The sequence below is a fragment of the Platalea leucorodia genome, assembly GCF_965183815.1.
Source record: "Platalea leucorodia genome assembly, chromosome: 18".
Classification (NCBI taxonomy): domain Eukaryota; kingdom Metazoa; phylum Chordata; class Aves; order Pelecaniformes; family Threskiornithidae; genus Platalea; species Platalea leucorodia.
In genome coordinates, this window is record NC_138840.1 from 6,662,645 (window position 1) to 6,682,130 (window position 19,486).

The 19,486-nt window shown below is 45.6% G+C and overlaps 1 protein-coding gene across 4 annotated transcripts; it reads right to left on the bottom strand.

The window, feature by feature from the left end:
- Window positions 1-1,320: 1,320 nt before the first annotated feature.
- Window positions 1,321-17,359, bottom strand: LOC309598708 (protein argonaute-4). 4 transcript variants are annotated; one of them, XR_014230107.1, is made up of 19 exons: window positions 16,480-16,650; window positions 13,720-13,885; window positions 12,998-13,118; window positions 11,751-11,932; window positions 11,210-11,346; window positions 10,996-11,130; window positions 10,734-10,821; window positions 10,155-10,302; window positions 9,955-10,074; window positions 9,596-9,724; window positions 9,300-9,433; window positions 8,333-8,517; window positions 7,862-8,021; window positions 6,941-7,256; window positions 6,545-6,679; window positions 5,662-5,763; window positions 5,239-5,438; window positions 4,624-5,132; window positions 1,323-3,767 (listed from the first exon to the last, which is right to left on the bottom strand). XR_014230107.1 is itself a non-coding variant. In XM_082329510.1 (18 exons), exons 1-18 carry the CDS (start codon window positions 17,094-17,096, stop codon window positions 5,024-5,026), a joined length of 2,586 nt encoding a protein of 861 aa, XP_082185636.1. In that variant the 5' UTR covers window positions 17,097-17,359; the 3' UTR covers window positions 1,322-5,023. The 4 variants fall into 4 exon arrangements, 3 of the variants coding, with proteins under 3 accessions (XP_082185637.1, XP_082185636.1, XP_082185638.1); XM_082329510.1 differs by lacking the exon at window positions 16,480-16,650 and adding an exon at window positions 17,078-17,359 and having other exon boundaries at window positions 1,322-5,132; XM_082329512.1 differs by having other exon boundaries at window positions 1,322-5,132; window positions 16,480-16,736.
- Window positions 17,360-19,486: the final 2,127 nt, after the last annotated feature.

Below are 19,486 nucleotides of genomic sequence, written 5' to 3' on the forward strand. Positions count from 1 at the left end.
TGCGCCCCGCTCCACCGCCAGAGACCTTTTTTCCCGGTTATTTTCGGTTTTTTGACTCATTTTGTGCTGCCAGGCGGAGGCGGAAGGCGCTCGCGCAGGGGCAGCGTTTGTGTTGTTCCTGAGGTGCTGTGGGCCTCGGCGGCCAGGACCCCCCCACGGCCCCGCTGCCCCTGAACCCAGCGAAACCGGGCAGAAACGCCCCGTTTTCACCACGTTTTTAGGCTTCCCCAAAGAGCACTCGGGAGCGGGGACGCCGGCCCCGTGGCACGGCTTCGATACCGAAGTCGGAGACGCCGGGAGCGTTGTTCCCGGACAACGCTAAACCAGACCAGGCTTTCGATCCTGCTCTGCCTTGCGTGAGGCAACGGAGGGAAGCCACGGAAATTGGAATTATTAAAGCGTTTTCGCCTCTCGCCGCAGCGTGTGGTCGCGTCCAGGCGCAGGAGAAGCCCCTGTGGTCCTGTGTTTTGAGGCGTATTTGAGGCTGAAAGCCGCCAGGGCTGCCCGCGGCCCAGCGCGGGACGAGGACGTTGAGACGCGGGTTCCCGGGGTTCAATCCAAGTCACCGGAACGGATCATTTTCAGAAGACAGCGGGATAAAGTCATCCTTTGCTTTTCAGGCGTGCCTGAGGCTGAGCAATCTCAGTTTACAGATGGAATTAACGATCTTAAAGGCCTTTTCCAACCTGAACGATTGAGTTCCCAGGATCTCCACTGAAAAAAGAAACGCAACCCCAGGAGCAGGCGTTTGCTGAAGGCGGGGGTTATTTGACCCGATCGTGTCCCGGGTTCGCTTACAGCCGTCACGTTTCGGCCTTGTCCAAAAGCTTTTTCTGCCCTTACCCTAGGATTCTGAGTGAAGTACAGTTGTCTGAGGAAACAACGAACCCTCACCTAAAATAGAGATGATGAAGAAGCAAACGGCTCTTCCATTTATTAATTCGCGACTCTCTATTAGAGAAGCGCTTCTCCAGGCAGATACTGAGCCTGCTGACACCATCTTTTCTCTAAACATCGCGATAGAATTTCTAAGAACATTAAAAAAAAATGTGCCGGGTCCGCACAGCCCCCGCGGCCAGCGCAGGCTCGGAGAACAGGTAACTTCAGCCCTCCTCTCAGTACCGCTGAAGAGGTTATCCACGTGTCTTTCTAGCGCTTTCTAAATCCTAGCACGTCAGAAATAAATAGGGTGTGGGAATGAGGTCCACAGGTTACACGTTGTGTACAAGTTTTAATTAAAAGTTAAATAATTTAAGACATTTGTTTACAGGCAACAGGATCGGTTGCTCACTCTGTACATTGCATTTATTAGACATCAACAAGGAAAAACAGAACATTTGGCACAAGAATGCCAATTTTTTTTTTTATTATTATTATTATTTTTGGACACATGAACACAAAATATCCCTGCAGGCTAAAAAAAAAAAGAAAAATACATTGCAAGTTGTACACGACCAGCATCTTACCGCAACATGGGGCTGCTAACCCACCCATAACAGTTTAGAAAGAGTACCTCGTATTGCTATAGACATACATCCAGTCCAAATTTAATAAAATACAATTTTAAACATTACAAGTCTAACAATATAGAAACCAAAATTACATCATAAGTCAAAATGAACAAATGCAAACATTTTACATTGAAGTTTCAGCCTCTAGACATAGAAATATGAAAATGTCAATAGCAAGGTATAAGAAAATCTGTAAGTGATATTACAAGATCTTTCCTCCAATGCACAAGGAAAAAACCTTGTAGTTGAAACAGGATTGATACAATGCCCTCCAAACCCTGCTTTCTTAAAATGAAAGCAGAGTTTACTCCCTTGCTATTGAGCAAGAAAAAATCCTACAGCACATCCACGAAGGTAGTTTGGGGGTGGGTTTTGTTAAACGCCGGATCCGAACAGAGGTGCCCTTCCCCATCCGAAGAGCAAAGCCGTTGGCGGAGGTTAAACACCTCCGACGCGCCGCTGGGACAAGGGACGTACCGCCTGGAGCGCCGTCGCCTGTGCATCGCCACCTCTTCCGCCCTGTGGATGCAGCTACAGGCACTACACTAAACCGGGGCACTCACGACGGGAATAACTAAGCCAGGCTGTTCGAACGTTGGAGACGGGCTAACTAGTGATTGCCAGAGCTTGTTCAGAATTCAGCTGGTCACAAAGCAAGCAGAACTGGTTTGAAAATGGGATTTCTGCCCTTTTTTTTTTTTCTCTTTTTTTTTTTTTTTTTAAAATGTCAACCACCCCCTTCCCCAACTCTTTAAACTTTGCTACATTTAAAATCTTTCACACCACATAGCTAAACAGTGGCCAACAGGCTTTATTTATTAAAAAAAAAAAAAAAAAAAAACAAAAAAAAACAAAACAAAACCAAAACACCCTAAGAACTACAGCTACAGAATGCACATCTTCCCATTGATTGACACATGCATAACGATTCAGTCAGTCCCAAGGGGTTAATCCAGATCAGCAAGCCCAACCTCCAGACGTGGACTCGGACCCGCGTAGGACGGCATTGCCGAAACTCCGCTCTTACCGCTACCGCCACGCAACGGTCCCGCACTCCGCTGCTCTTCTCCCAAAGCGACGGCGCTGCACCCTCAGCGGTGCTTCCCTACCGCCGCGTTTGAAGAGGAGGCTGAGTTAAGGTTCTGGCCCTGCGTCCCGGGGCTAGCCGAGGGCTAGCGATCCGCGGAGTCCGAGGTGCAATAGTCAGTCCAGTCACAGGCAAACAAAGGAGAGGCTCTCGCTTCACTCAATCTGAACTAGGAGTGCTTGGCACTGGACAACTAACCGACTGGGGATAAAATTAAGTATTTCTTACGCACCCTTGATTAAACCAGTCACATTCTTGCCTAGTGCACAGACTCAAAAGAGCGATCTTTGATCCTATAACCTAAAAAGGGTGCTCAGTTTGTTTTCAAGGTGCCAAAGTTCTCCCTCTGTGTTGGGTCAGTCAGAGGTCATTCGAAAAAGGGGTTTTTTGTATTCTCCCTGAACGAGTACTGAGAAAAGCAGCCATCTAGCTGAAGCAGCGGTCAGTCTCCCACCCACATGTCCTGATTTTATTACACAAGTGAGGTATTCTTTAAAAAAAAATTAAAAAAACCTAAAAAGACTCTTTTTTCTTTTTTTTCCAATCTAAACCTGTCCACAGTACGTGCCAGGAGCAGAGTTCGCTTCAGTCCCATTTTCAACAGAAATGAAAAAATTTTAAACTTAATTTAATGAGACGTTCTACTTGAAAGAAGGTTATAAAACTGTTTGAAGACTAAAAGTTCAGTGTACGCTGGTACAACTGAAAAAAACCAGCATTTAGAAATGTAAACTTTAATTTATTTACAAGCTTAAAGACTGAAGGAAACAGCATTTCATATTGCTGAAATTTTGAGGGGGCTGGTTCCTAAGCTTTGGAACGGCAGACAACTTAGCAGCAAACCCCACACGAGTATCAGAGACCACAGTGCAATCGTTGGACTTCTCAAACTCCGGTTATCAAAGTAGCGGTGTTGGCTCTCCTCAGTTTAGGAATAAGCTTTTAATCTGCGCTAACTCACGTTAACACTAAGAGGAATCTAGTCTTAGCATACTACGTTCGTGGATTCCAGGAGTATTCAGTGAAACCAAGCCCCTCCTCTTTATTACACGTTGCAGCTGAAAAAAAGCCAAGCAGATTAAAAAACCCTAATTTCCAGGCTGGGACAGAATCAGAATATGAGACTTACATTGGTTAAACATGCTGTTGAATGCAGTTGTGTGCGCAACCTAGATTCCCAGGGGGGAAAGAAGAAAAAAAAAAAAGAGGTTTAAAATGCTGGTACAAGTCCTTAGGTCGCCTGTCACACAATACATTTAGACTGTACAGACTGGCAAGCCTTTCCTACACGTAACACCCAGTTTCCAAGCTTATAAAAAATGTTGTAGACAGGACACCAACAGTGAATATAAAACAGTTAAAAATAATTCTTAAAAAAAGCATGGAAGTGCGTCTTTTCTAATTAGTTTCAGAAACTGCCAAATTGTGTGTTCAGAAAACGACACGAGAATGTTGGTTAAACTCATGCACAATCCTCAGCTAGAAAATTACACTGTTAGGGGGGCTTAAAAAACAAATATTTATTGCCAAAGTTAAACCTTCTATGAGAAAAAAGTTTTAAAATCACTTAGATTTATCAAACCACACAGCAGCATAAAGTGGGCACTTTTGTAAAAGTTTGCAAAATACCTAAAAGCTAATTTTTTTTTTTTTGTTTTTATCATTTTTAGAGGGGGAAATGATGGTTCAGTACTTGTTACGATACCATGGCAGTATTATTTGTAACCATTACAATTAAAATCTACTGACAGGCATCACTATCGTTATATTACACATTCACAGAACAAGAACCACCTATTTGAACTCGCAGTATAGTGCAATTGCTTTGCAGCCGAAGTCTGCAGAGATTAAAAAGATAATTAGTAAAACCGACAAAAAACTGCAATACCTGTGAAAGTTACGTTTGTTAAAAGGCATTTACAGTAGTGAAGTCTAAAATCTCCATTAAAAAAATCTATGGCCCCACACAATAGAACAATTACATTTAACTGGAGTAAAACGTTTTGCCATCGTATGCATACTCACTAAGCAGTGCATGAAGACAGGGAATCAGTCGTCATGATAAACTAAGGGGATGAGGAGATAACTTAAAAACGATAGCTAGCAAAATATTCAATAGAAACCTTTCGTGCCAAGTCCTTTAAAAATTTCAGGATGATCAGCCTTTTGCGCTTTGAGGTAAAAATTCAGTCCAATGCATCAGAAAAGACAGTCTATGAATTTCTATTACATAAAATAATGAAACAAATGGCTCAATTGTGTTGGTGCATCAGACATTGCTGTGAAGTACAGATTCAGTGCGACTGTTCAGAGCTGCTGGTAGTGGGCAGTCTGAAATAAACTGGGCCCTAGCCATAGCAGTAGGCATTCAAAACATTTCAGGACTGCACGGGTTGGTGGTTTTGCCTCATCTTCCCAGATGCTCTCAAGCAAAATACATCGTATGCTGAGTATCATGGTGGATCTGCACTGCCTTTGCCAGAGCCTGAGGATCGCGGCCATTGCTCTGTCCTGACACGTGGCTGCCTTCAGCACTGTAAAAACGCAGACACATACAGAGAACCGTGAACAACCGGGCCAAGCGGCGTACAATTCGGGTCCGTTATCTGGCTACCAAGATGACGAGGCACGGTTCCTTACCTGTCGTGATCCTTGTCCACAAGATGGTACCTGGCCCTAAACGCCACCAGCCTGGCATAGTACGCAGGAGCTGGAATAGAGACGGATCGCGTACAGCGGACGTACGTGTGACACAGCTGATACGTCAGCAGCTGTAGTTCGTCTGCGGTAAAACAGTTGTCGTCCCACAAGACCTGATAGTGGGAGGGCCGGCTGGTTCCCTGTGGAGAACAGAGGAGCAGTCAGCCGGGGAGCATCAACAAAACCAGAGGTGGTACCTGAAGGTTGTACCTCTTATCAGGGCACTGAGGAGTAAGTGCCAAACGGGCACTGAACCGATGCGACCGTACATCTGCCAAGCTATAAACAGAAGCAGCATCACTCATCAGGACAAGTACAAGGATTTAGTCCCGTAGCCTGAGCACAGCAGAGCTGAAACGTTACCTGAATTCCTGCATGGCTACAGAGGTAAAAATCGAATTCAGAAGGATGCGTGATCGTGCTGTCCACAGTAGTGCCTGCTGGTACGTTGCCGCTCTTACCCACCTATTGAGGAGAGTTTATTATTAGCCCATGGGTTTTTTTTGAAAGTGACCCAAAAATACCTCCTAAGGTAGGCTCTACTCAAAGCTGTTTGAGAATTTACTGCTCAAAAAGGTGGAAAAACATTAAGGTCATTTACACAGGGGGAATGAAAGTGTTCTCTGCGAGTTTATTTTTAGAAATTTCACCAAATCCAATTGGTGTATCATCAGAGAAAAATAACACACTTGCCAGTAGCATTAAAATTGCTGAGTGGGATCAAGCCTACGCAAGTCATTCAGGATCTGCAAATGCAGGTTTTCTGAAACAAATTTATTTCATACCCTCGTTTGCACTCACCCCCCCGAGATCTGTATTTTTCAAGCAAACCTGAGATCAAGAACTTTCCTAAAGAAGGTTCCTTACTCGGCTTGCGGGTTTGTGCCATAGGCAAATCTTACAGATGCATCTAGAGACAGAACAGGCAACAAACTGAGCAACTACTTCAGTTTATAGCCAAGAATCCCAGGCTATAGCTCCAGATACACAAATACAGGGACAGAGGGTACGCCTACTCGAAAAGGGGCTGGGAACAAGCTGTTCCATCTGACCGCTTGATCTACAGCAATAAAAAAGGGGAGGAACTGGTTATTTTGGTAGAGAAAGCACGTTACTGCACAGAAATGCTACTGCTCGTACAGATTAATTCAGTTTTAGCAGGCAAGATGGATACCACCCCACTTAACCAAACAATCTTACTTTCCTGTTGCCATCACCTCCTTCTTATGTAGTCAACATTACTTGCCCTTTCAGTTTTGTCAGCACAGAATAGTCTGGTGTGATGCCTTTTCTGCACGACAATGTAGGTTATTCCCGGTCTATAATCTTCTTCCAAACTAATACAGGCCTTCCGGATTGCTATCAGTTCTGGCCAAGCTACCTAGAAGCAGAAGATTTAACTATTAGGTGCTGAATTCAGTACACATATATATATATATATAAAAAATATTATTTTCATTTTTTCCATTTACAAATGCCTTACTTCGTAAGGAACATGATCAGAGAGGATAACTCTACATTGTGCTTGCCCAGGAAAACTCAATGACACTATTGTCCCCTTAACAAATACAATCCGCATGAAAATATATATTTTCAAGGGCAAATCCCTTTTCACAAGGAACAAGAAATCATTAGACAGTACCTGCTTCATCTGTCCTTCTGATACTCCCCCTCTGTAGTAAATGATCCTTGTGGGCTTGAAACGAGTGGATTTGTAAAACTGGATCAATAGTTCTCGCACCATGTTGGTCAGGTCCTGTATCACCTCCTGACTGTACAGCAGCTCCTGGGAGGTCTCCTGCCGGGAGGTCTGCACGCGCACCGTAGCGCAGTAACGGCTGGGATGGCCATCCATGCTGCCTACCACAGCAGCGATGGAAGGCTTCTTTCCATCCCCAGCAGGAGGGTGAGTGACATCTGCTCCCAAAAAGATCACTGGCTGCTGGAACACCGAGGGCCTGTTTAATACGATTAAGGTTTATTAAGTAATAACAATACAAAGAAGGGGAGTGAGGAAGGAAATAAAAAAAAAAAAAATTACGACCGAGGAAGGTATATCCAAACCATTCAACAGAACTAAAACCCTGCCAGAATCTTTAAGGATGAAGTTCTCTGCCTCAAGCTCTTACAGTCCAGAGAGAACAGAAAGCGAAAAGGAAAGGACCAAAGGCAGACAAAGTTACGAGCATTTATCACAAGCCATTCTTCCTCGCTCCTTTTTATTCAATTTGGAAGGAAGCACCTTATGCTTAAGGAGGTGGCAAGAGGAAAATGTAGACTGAGTGAACCCAAAGGCAGGGAAAAGACAATGGGGGGCTGGGGGGGAAGCCTTTGTGTGAGCTGGTTCTCACACACACGCTGCTGGATGGCCCCAACTGTGCTGATCCTCGGCACAGGCCTTACTAGGCAGATTCTGAATGCAGAAGCATCCTTCTCTGTCCACTTCAAACTGTGGGCGTTTCTAAAGCACGCAGTATTTTGAAAGGTATCATTTTAGCAAACAAAACGACACCGTTTTGCTTGACAATCCAGACTTCAAGGACAGCTTTAGATTTAATCTCACCTTTGATGAGGTACAAGCACATTGTTGATTCCTCCAAGCTTTGCGTTTATCTTCAGACACAGGTTGGACAGCGTTTGTGGTGAGGTTTTTACCACATTCTTTACCTGAACACACTGAGTGGCCATTCCTAGCAGAGTGTCACCAACTCGCTTTACTTCAGCTGTGACAGAAAAATAAGTTAGTGGTTCCAATTACCTGAACAGTCACTAATTCCATCTGCTTTCTCTTCCCCCCCCCCCCCCCCGCCCCAAATGTTATCGTAATTCAGATCCTTAAAAGTTCACCAACAAAGGTTCAGTTCGCTCTTTGGTAACAAACCAGTACTCCAATCAGGCCTGACAAACCCACCTCCAAAACCACCTTTGAAATGGAAGATACTGCCTGCTCTGTCTCCTTCCTACTGCCGAAGTGCACAATAAGATGCCCGCTTGCCGTACAACTAATTAACGCTTTACAGCCTCTTCTCCATACCGTACACGGGCGTCTTTCCAGGTAGAATCACCACGATCAGCTGCAGACCAACATAAGTCAGTTTTAAGTGTTTAAACATGGGCTCCACGCTGTCTGCACCCTGGGCGTATTTGCAGAAACAGGGCTGGCCTTGGATCGGCATCCCCGCATCCTTGGAGATCTTGCGCAGCTGGTCAGTAAAACTCCTGTAAATGAAACACAAATGGATTTGTCCCAGCTTTTTCACTATGTTCCACTTTGCCGTTAATTTTATCGACGACACCTAAGCTATTTCACAGCACTTCCAATTTGACACTACAGTAATTATTTTTTAGCAATTCTATCACTATAAGAAACTCACTAATAGGATTCTAATCCTGTCTGAGGACATTTCATAAGCCTCCGTTTCTGTAATTATACAAGTCTTGGGGAAACGAACATACATTTGAGTTGAACGTTCTGAGGCAGGTTCCCAAACTAATACTGATGCGCTGGTAGATTTTTACTCATCCACCAAACCTATCTGAGCATTACTGCAGCCATGGTTTTTGCCAAACATGTCAGTGGTTCACGCAACCTCTATCGTTAGGACTTTGTAGAGTAATTTGAAGGACGGGAAAAAATGGGGCGTTATGTTGCCTAGGAGGCATTAACGGTTAAGAAAAAAAAAATAGTTCGGGCTTTAGAATGAGCAACCATCATCAGTTATTTGTAAAAACAACGGAATACAAGCGGAATGCAGTCTCCAGAGCAGGAAACACAGCCTCAGTGGTAAGGGAATTAATGCTTTTCCTAGCTGGCCAATTAGGTTATGAACTTTGTCGTAGTCTCCTTCCAAATTTTAACTATTTAAGAGACTGCAGAAATGTCATTTCCTCTTTTAACTACTAGATGCATTAAAACCAACTTATATTGCATATCACCTTTCAGAAATACGAGGAAAATAAACCTTGAAATAAGTATCCTGAATAAATAGGAAAATACTTACTTTAGTAAGTCTTCCCTGCATTGTTTTTGAGGAGCAAAACAGGCAACAGCCCAAACTTTAATCTCAATGCCAGCATAGAACTGTTTCCCTCTCATGTCCCACACACCTTGGTTTGGCGTGGCCACGGTCTTGTTCTAGGTAAAAAACAAAGGCAAATTAAAAATAAAATGCTGCTTTGTTTTGGCTATAGCCGAGCAGTGCTCATACAAAGGAAGCCTTATGAGAAGATATAGAGAACAGTTAATGAATATCAATAAACTCAGGACAAAGTATTTTACAAGACATGGAAAACTCACCCTGCCTCCATATTGCAGCATTGGTGCTGGCAAAACTCTGCCTGTCAACTCTGTCATTTCATTATGGACAACAATACCAAACTCCTTCAGGTACGGATCAGGTCCACCAACCATACTGTTACTTTTCACCTGGCGACAAGAAAAGTATTTCTGTAACTACACCTAATGCTTCAGGTGGCTCTGTCCTCTTTGCCTTTTTGAAAAGGCTTTCTATTGAAAAGGATTTGTTTTAAAGAAGTCAGATTTCTTAACTTCTGCAGTTCTTGGTCATTCTGCCTACCATTACGTATGCTACAGTGCTTCTGGAAGAGCCATAAGAAGTGACAAACGCAGTTTGTTTAGCTGGAAAAACCACTTACTAGTCTGCTGATTTCTTCCTGTCGGTCCGGCGCAGATCTTGCAGTTGCTTTTATCATAGTCGACGTCTGATTGTCCGTTAGCTTCTTTATACATCGCTGGCCTGCCACTATGTTACACACCTACGCAGGAACAGCGAGAGGTGGCGTGATACCATTTAACAGAGCAGATACCGCAATGCAAGAGAAAGTTAGATTCGTACCTCAAGCGGTAAGTATGTGTGTTTCTGTTCCTGTCCTACTTGGAGACAGGGAAGGTGAGGATATTTTAGCTGCAGACTGTACTTCTGCTTAAAATACTGAGCTACTGTACACTCCATAGCCTGCCCATTTTCCAGCTGCAGAGGAAACCTATAAAGGACATTTGTTCTGGTTAGACTTTTCAGGATATTTTTTTTTTTTTAAAAAGGAAAAAATGGTATGGAAAAAGCTATGCCAGACTAGAAATGCTGGAAACATTTCTTTTCCTTAGCTACTGGATCTCTTCTTTATGAAAAGATTTTATAGACTATATACTGAATTTTTCATAGCTATTTTAAAAATTATAGCCTTTGATAACTATATTTAAAAGTCAGGATACAGCTTCCATTTTTCTCTGTTGAAGGAAATAAATCAGTGGTCTAAACCCATGCTATTCTTCTACTCCACTAAGACGAAACATTCTTGTAAAGCCACACAGCTGCTTCACCTCCAGAATCAACTATTCTTGCATAAACAACATAGCTAGTATATCTAATAGGTTCAAGATTTAAAAAATTATCAGAAAGTGCTTGTATACATACGTCTGATGACTGGCTGGTCGCCGGGTAACATTGCAAACTCGGTATTTTCTCTTCATCTGGCCACAATGGGTAACCTCTACTTTTAGACCTGAAAACCCAACACAAAAGTAATCTAAATAAATTCAGGCACGAGTCACCTTTGAGAAACACGAGGGCAAAAAGGAACAGGCCAGCTTCCCAAGTGCCTTGCAAATTTTCATTACAACGTAATATGAGCAGGTTTCCAGTATTTTGTTGCAGCACCTTTAGAACAAGCCTTTACCTCTGATTTCTTTGGTAAATTTGACACGCTGGGAGTCCGTAAGAGGCTTGGTTTGTTCATTGATGTTCTGAATATCCAAGACCTCGCACATGAACTCAATGATAGGCTGGGCACGATAGAAAGCAGTTGCTGACACTAAGATAAAAGAAGAGGGCATTTAATTTAGAAGCAGCAAGAACTCTGTTACATTAGTGAGACAGAATTTCCTACATACCATCAATGTTGAGCATCATGTTCCACATGGCGGGCCTGACCGACTGGTGGAAACCGAACCAGACCTCCCTGCCGCCTCCCAGGGGGTGGTAATAACCTTCAGGGGGGGAGAAAAAGGAGCGACCCACAGGAGTGTACCTGAAACAAAATAAGAAAATTAATACTTTGATCATTCTTTTCTGATACATCTTTTTACATTCACGCTTACAGTGTTTAAAAGTACAGTAAATTTCTACAGTGCGTTAGAACTGTTAGAGCTAACTTATGGCAAGCATACAAAGCCTTTACCGACAGTGCAGTTGGAAAGGCTACAGCAAATTCCCGTTAGAAACATGACCAGCAGATACAAGTCCTGAGTTCAGATCAGATTTCCCTATTCTAGTGCAAATTTGTAAGGCAGGCGTTGAATTACACAACGGCATCCCTCATCCCTTCTACCATAGGTAAGCGTAATAGCAGTGGAATAGCACAAGTAATAACTGATACAAACGTTAAGGCAGATGGAAGATGAAGCCAGTCAGGAAGGCACCGAAAGTACCCACCTCATGGAGGGAAGGTGCCGCGTGATTACGTCAAGCGCCTGTACAGAATCTTCGGGAACTTCATTCAAGTGCCCTGCCAGAGCTTCCAGCAGCAACTGAAGGCTGACGACTGACACCCACTGAATGGATACTTTAAATGTCTGGTCCTTCCCCTCTCCTGGCAGTGTCACCTCCATATCCACCTGACGTAGTCAGAACAGAATTAAGCAAGCTTTTGTTATGGATTGCAGATTATCACAACACTAATAAACGTTACGTTTTTCTCCTAGGTATCCTTTGAATCTATATTTTTGACAATTAGTTTGTGTAATTCTCTTAACATATTACAGATGGTTTCCTTAGGATTTTGAAAGCTTGTAATTTAGTCATCTGAGAAACTGCACTGAGGTATCTTTAAGTGTAAATTTTAAGCAGTAATTAGTACGGTGACATCAAAGCTCTGGAGAACTCTGAGTCATTTTTTTTAAGTCAGCCAATTAATAGCAAGTTGTCTTGTGAACCAAACGGGAAGGCAAGAAAGCCTTTTGGTCAAAAAGACGACTCACTGGGAAACACAAATCTCAGAGTTCTAGCACGGTACTTGAGATTATTCTCACACACCATCAGCCCAAAGCGTAAATGCGATTCGTTGTACGTATTCCTCATGGCACTGTACCAGCAATAACCAGATCCCTGGGGAGAAGAGTAGATGGGGATTAAGTTTTGTATCAGGACTGGTTAATATAGATTGCCACCTGCTAGAGCCAGGGTGCTGGCGAGCACGGCCCAGAAGACGAAGGGCCGGTGCAGCCGATCTAGTTGTTGACAGTACTTGTGCCACACGTTCTTACGGAACAGGAGGACGTATCTCAACAGCGCAGCGAAACCAAAACAGCGTATTTGTCATCTACAACTACTTTATCATTTAGCAACAGAACAAGGGTTTGAACAGAGAAAAAGGAAGTTTCTATCAGGGTGAAAAAAAAAAAAAAATCTACTTGCAGCTGAAAGAGCACAACGTACTAATTCACGCTATCACTGACAAATTCTCCACCTAAAGAGCTGGGAATTAGAAACCCGAAGAAGGCAAACTTCAGTAAAACACCAATAAGTTCCTAGAGATCCCTGACTGGCACTGCCTGTCATTTCCAAGACTATACTAATACGTGTGACAGCATTTGGGGTTCATGTCAATAAAAGAACTCTTTTCAAACGACACTGTAACAGTTTTCCCACAAAAACTTAAAACTGCTTATAGTAACACTTACTCTATCCCGGCCAATAGGTAACGGGTGTGCAGTATACATGTTCCGTTTCCCATCGTATCCAGGCTGCCGATCCCCAAATATCTGCATCTTGAAGTGTCTCACCATAGTATCCACCACCTCTCTACAGAGGGATTTATCGAGTTAAGTTGAAGAACACAAAATCCAGCAATTGTCTTATACAGTTTAAAATTCCTTTTTCACATTTTCTTAAACTAGCAAGGTGGGAGAAACAACAACGTACTAGAGTATACCCAAGTCAACATCAAACGTTTTGAAGTCACCCCCAGATTAAGACACCTAAATTTCAACAGATAGGTGTCTAGACGCAAGGTAGGATTGATTCTACTGACAAAGCATCCACACACGGACCCTAAAACGCTGGCATCAATCTGCAAGCTGAATTCCCTCCCCTCAGCTGCTAACACACGTTTGTATAATAGACTGTGGAACAATTATCAGGGACATTCACTTATGGACTGGAAAATAAAAACAGCTGTAGTTCAATGCTTAGTACGTTTCCTGAAGCCTTCCAGGTTACAGACCAATTGCAAGACATCTTAATAAAAATAAGGAGAATATTGTATTATAGATCACCAAAAAGCAACTGCTAGCCATAGTACAAACATAAACTGGCCCTTAGCAGATGAAGAATTTCTGGGACATACAGTTTTCTTAAATTGCGGCATATACACTCTATTTTTTTTTTATTAAACAACTCATACCTGTTCACTCTTCGGGGGCGTTTTTCTGGTTTGATATCTACATCATAGTGATAAACATCAATCTTGGGGATCTGAACCTGAAAATGATTGGCTAGGAGGCGGATGGGTTTCCCAACAGTTCCCAGGCCTGGGCGACGGGGTGGCTGGAAAAGACTTGCCGGGGGCCCTGGGGAAGTCAAATAAATATGCATGAGAGGGAATTGATCGTTCAGTGCAGCAGCCTTTCAGGTGTACTTTAGCCGACTTTCTGACAGGGCAGAAAGAAAGCTTAAGTAGCTTTTTGAGGTTGCAAATGGAGGTGTTCCAAGTGGCTGACAGCCTTCCAGCTGCTCGGAACTTCCAGGTAAAGAAAAAACCAAACGTGTTCCCTAAAGCATATAGAGGTTAGCGCCACAATTCATTCTCAAAATTTTGGTGACATTTATTCATGACTGTGGTTATGAACTTGAGAGAGTCCCGAGATGGAATGCAACCACTTACATATTACGTATTTTTATATAATGTAAAGATAAATATATTCCTACCACCATTTCTAGAACTAGCCAACAGCCACACAAGCCACACTTTCTCATTATTTTCACTACAGGCTTAAAGTTCAGATGTTAATGATTGTCACTCCTGGCATACTTAGGACATGCATCCCCAATTTTTATCTGAAAATTGGTATTATCTGGAAATGGGTAAGGAATATTTTTATTCTAAATTAAACTAAAAACATTTCTGTATTGGATCTAAGCTAAAACAGTTTTGTCATTTCCTTTACATCACGAACACATCGCTTTTGTTAATAGTGAAATACTTCTCCCCTAGAGCACAATTTCAGCCCATTTAAAATTCCAACAGGAAGAAAGGAGTGAGAAAAGGTTTAGGCTTTCTTCTAAAAAGAAGAGTAAAGGAGAAAGCATCAAGACAGGTATAGACTCCTAACAGATGTGGAGAAGATCATTTATTTGGGCAAAAGTAAGAGCTTCAGGAACAGTTCCAAGGAGGAAATTATTAGAGGCTTGAAAAAGTACTCACACACAAGCTAGTCACTAGTTAAGTCTTTAGTTAACTTCCTCAAAGTGTTAAGATCCGAGATACCAGGTTAACAAGATTAAACAGACTCTTTTTTAAATCTATCACAGCCTCCGTTGACACCGCACATAAAGCAAACTGAATGAGTATATTTTCATTGGTTTTGTCTATATCTGCCAGTGCTTAGTGTGATCAAAGTTTCTTTCCTCTCTTGTGGAGTAGCAAAGGAGAGGGGGGAAAAGTACTACAAGAATGCAATAATAGAGCAATCATAAAACTTAGGGCAAATTTAGTATCACAAGACTGTGTCAACCTGCCAGTATCCATTTAAGTCAAAGGCTCGCAGTTTATACCAGGAGGGAAGAGAAGTAGATAAGCTGTGGGAGGATGAAGCTCGTATTTGGGTACGCTTCAGGATGCGGCAATAAACTTTAACACAATCATAAACTAAACCCAGGACCAAGTCTAAGGAGCCTTCTACGCTGGGTTTATAAGCCATCCAATGGCTACTACATTACCAATTAAAATTACCCCGATCTGAGGACACTAACCCCAGAATATTTTTAAGCAGAAGTAACACTTAGAGCGCGTAAGCAGCCGTAGCCCACTTGACACGTCAGCTCCCCAGAGCTGCAGCCGCCGGGTGGCTGCCGGGGCCACAGCCATCCCACGCAACGCAGCACTGGCTCTGCACCCGCCCGACTAACTGCGATCCGTCCCGGAGGAGCTCGCAGCGCCAGAGTTAAACCGGTTGTGGGGCACAGTTACTACTTTAAAAAAAAACCTGCAGCTGTCTTGACAAGCATGAATCATCAAGGGCAATCAAAATTTGCTGTGCTTATTTGGATACTAGAGAGATGATCCATTAATCCCATGCTAATTAGTCTGAAGTAAGTGCAGGCACTGACCTCCCGCAAGAGATTAAATGACAACTGTATTTACCCATTTTCCTCCCTTGGTATTGACAAGTTTTGTAAAGAGGCATGGCAACGCTGACCTCAGTCGGTTTTGATCAAAGGAGATAAAACTTGTGTCTACTCCTTTCCAAAGTTATTTCTCAAAGGATTGCAGAGATTAAGCTAAAAACCGTTTTCCCCTCCGAAGCCAGGCTGCCCTGTAAGTCACACTGATTTTACCAGGATTTTTACCTGACTGGGATTATATGCGCTGTTAGCCTTTTAATTTCGTCTACTCTGTGTCAATGATGTACTAAGCACCCTCAACCAAGTTACTTCAGACAGGAAGCAGTTTTACAAAACTAGAAGAGGATCTGCCTCTGCAGTTGCGGGTCAGAGAGGACAGGCTACATCATACATACATACAGCAGGCTCCCCACGTCAGCCCTCCACTATCTTAAAATCTGGATTCTTCTGGAGTTGCACTTTTGTGTCAATAAACGTTTCCTATCGCATCAAAATTAACACGACTTTGCTTATCCCAATAGCCTGAACAGGAACTTGACGGATAAGATGCGCAGGCCACTTAGGTCAAGACATACAACTTAGAGACATTTGCTAGAATAACCACGGAATAAGACACAGGTAGGAAAATGCCTGCAAATGCAAAATACCACCAATATTTAACGCAAGTTTGTTAAAAAAAAAAAAAATAACGTCTGTATTTTCAGGAAGCATCACCTTAAACTCTTAGTAATGGCTTAATGTCAAAAATACAACTTATTATTGCATAGCTCCCAGGACTCGTGCGCAGGCGGCACGTTACTGTGTGCATCTAGAGACCTACGCGCGGTTCCCCATCTCCTCGCCGTCGCTCTTCCACTCGCAAGCCAGAGCCCAGCCCGGCCGCACGGGAGGCCACGTCCTATTTGCTCTCGGGAGGGTAAAGTCACCGACAGCCCCGGCAGCCAACTCCCACGGCGGCGGGCAGCCTGTTCGGCAGGAGCTGCAGGGGCACCTGCAAACCTCCGCGGAAAGTTTCGCGACCTGCTGCAGTTCCTCTTTAAAGGAAAGCGCCCGGCGGCTGCCAAGCCGCCTCCGAGCCCGCTGGCGTGTCAGCCCGCCGCCGGCGGCCTGCTGCGGGGTCACCGGCGGCCCCGGGGCCCACCGGGCCCGGACCGGACCGCCCGCCCCAGGCCGCGGCGGCTGACGGCCCAGCCGCGAACGCCGGGGGCAGCCCCCGCCGGGGCCGGCCGGGCCCGCGGCCTCCTCCCCCCGCGCTGACACGGCCCACCGCCCCCGGGGCCGGGTCGGGGCCGCGCCGGGGCCGCGCCTGACAGGGCCGGCGCTGACCGCGACCCGCCAGGCCGCGGCCGGCCGGGCCCCCCTCGCCGCGGGCCGCCCCCTCCGCGCCGCCCCCCCCTCCGCGCCCCCGCGGCTCTCACCGGGTCCCAGCGCTTCCATGGCGGCGGCGGCGGCCTCGCTGCGGTCCCCCCCGGCCCCGACGACCGCCCCGGGCCCCGCCGCCGGCCCCGCCGCCGCCGCGTAGCGCTTGATTTCGGGAATATTGGCTCCGGGGTGGGGGCCCGGCGCGGGAACGGGGGCGGCGGCGGGGCGCGGGGAGGAGGAGGATGATGATGAGGAGGAGGGGGGTGCGCGGCGGGGAGCGGTCCCCGCGCTCCGCTTCCCCGAGCGGCGGCGCAAACAATCCCCCCGCTGCGCCGCCGCCGCCGCCGAGCCCGAGCCCGCGCGCGCCCCCGCCGCCGCCGCCAGCACGCGCCGCCTCCCCCCGGGCGCGCCCCCCGCCGCCCGGGCGAGGAGGAGGAGGAGGAGGAGGAGGAGGAGGAGGAGGAGGAGGAGGAGGAGGAGGAGGAAGCCCAGGCCCCTCCACGCTGCCCGGCGCCCGCCGGCTCGCGCGCGCACGCGCGCCGCCCCCTGCCGGCGGGGGCGCGCACGCCGCTCCGCACCCTTTCAACGCCGGCGCCCTCCCCGCCGGCGGCAACAGGTGACGGCGGCTTCCCGCGCGCGGCCCCGCCCCGCCCCTCGCCTGAGGGGAGCCGCCTGAGGGGGGGCGGGAGGCGCTGCCCCGCGTCCCGCGCAGCTTCCCTCCTTTTTCCCTATTTATTTATTTTTTCCCCCCATCCCAGAATCCGACATCTGCTCGCAGGTTTAATAATTAAGCGAACGGTGAGCGAAAACGCAGGCACGCTCCGTGACAGCAGCTCCTCCAGCTTCCACCCGTCCTCGGCTGCACCCCGAAATGGGGAACTTGCCCAGTTTAACTAATTACAGCCCGAATACCTTCCTGTACCAGCTGAACAGCCCTAATGCGATTTAAAACACCTGAAAAAACATCATTTGTAAAAATCAGGTGAACCACTGGACGTCGAACACCTCAGGGCCGTAACCAGGACCAGCACGTCCCCTGGGACATTCTGTGGGGACAAGATGGCGCGGCGGGCTGGCTTGCGAGGGCTAACGATCGCTGGCCGCCCAGCAGCTGGTGGCTGGCGCGGAGATCGATGGCAATCGTGGGACATCGCCCAGGAGCTGCCTGGAAAGCACCGGCGGCGGGGGACCGGCCGGTGCCCCACCGGTTGGGGCATTCGGCTCCTGGGGCGCACCTCGCCATGGCCCCCGCTCCCTCTCATCGGAGAGGGTCCCCTGGGCTGGGCTTCAACCGGCACCAGCAAGGGAGTGGGCTCACAGACAACAAATTTATCCTTTTTTTAAAAGCCAACATTTCGGGCCAAGTGCCCTTAAATAAGGGGGTTACTGACTTTTCGCCTTTTTAAGCAGCTCATGCTATTTTAGCGAGCCGCTCGCTCGCGTGCCCCTCGGGTTCTGTTTAGCCAACAATTCTCCGCTGACTCACAAGAAGGTCAGACGTCAAAACATTTTATAAATAATAAATGCCGAGTCCATTTTATTTGCCTTTTTTAACCTGCAGGGTCGATATTTTCCAAGTTAAAACATCAAAAACCTATTTTAAAATGAAATGAAATCTGAGAGTCTCATATAATTGCCTGGCACCAGTTGCTGAATACTTAAGGGAAACACCAGTTTTACAAGAGCAGTAACAAAACCCCGTGATATCGGGCAACGTTTCCACGCTGTTATTCAGCATATCCATATATAAAAAACATACATGTAGGGCTACACAAATAGTACTTTAAAAAGAAAAGATACAATCTCTGCCTCAAGAGATCTGCAAGACAAAGGCTTGGTCCTCTAAGATGCTGAGTATGACAACTCAAGGCTATACTTAAATGCATTATAAATTCAAAAAAAGTCAGCAAAGCAATTAACTTGATAAATACGACATATGCATTGAGGCATCCTGAGTGCCAAAGCGGTCAGAACCTTATTTCTGTATGTTAACCCTCCCTTACGTTGAAAACAGCTACACGTTTCCAGTGGTAAATCCTAATTTGGTTATGACAGACAACGGTTATGAAAGGCTTAGTTCTGAGGATTTGCTTCTCAACATCTCACCTGCTAAGAGCTGTGGAGGGATTATGTTGTTCAGTGAAAAATAGATTCATAAACTAGCTTTTAAAAAATGAGTGTTTTAATATGGTACTTTATCCACTGCTAAAAAAAAAAAAAGTTCATGTTTAGTTTAGAATCTCCTTAATGGCAAACGTTTACCAAGAGTTACCTGGTCCGTGAGACTGCCGTTGTGTGCCAGGTATGAGTAACAGAACTTGGCATCAGAAATAACCTCACATGGCAGGTAACTCATCTTTTTTGCCACCTTTTTCTTGCCAGCTGACTCTCAAAACTATTCCTAACATAGCAACGAGATTACAGCCTTGAGTAAGTACAATAAACTGTTTGCTAGCTTTTTTTTT

Coding starts and splice junctions, on each gene's coding strand:
- LOC309598708 (XM_082329510.1), bottom strand. Junction 11,933..12,997: donor TACCTATTGGCCGGGATAGA/GTAAGTGTTACT, acceptor TGACTACGTCAG/GTGGATATGGAGGTGACACT. Junction 5,133..5,238: donor GTGGACAAGGATCACGACAG/GTAAGGAACCGT, acceptor GCGTTTTTACAG/TGCTGAAGGCAGCCACGTGT.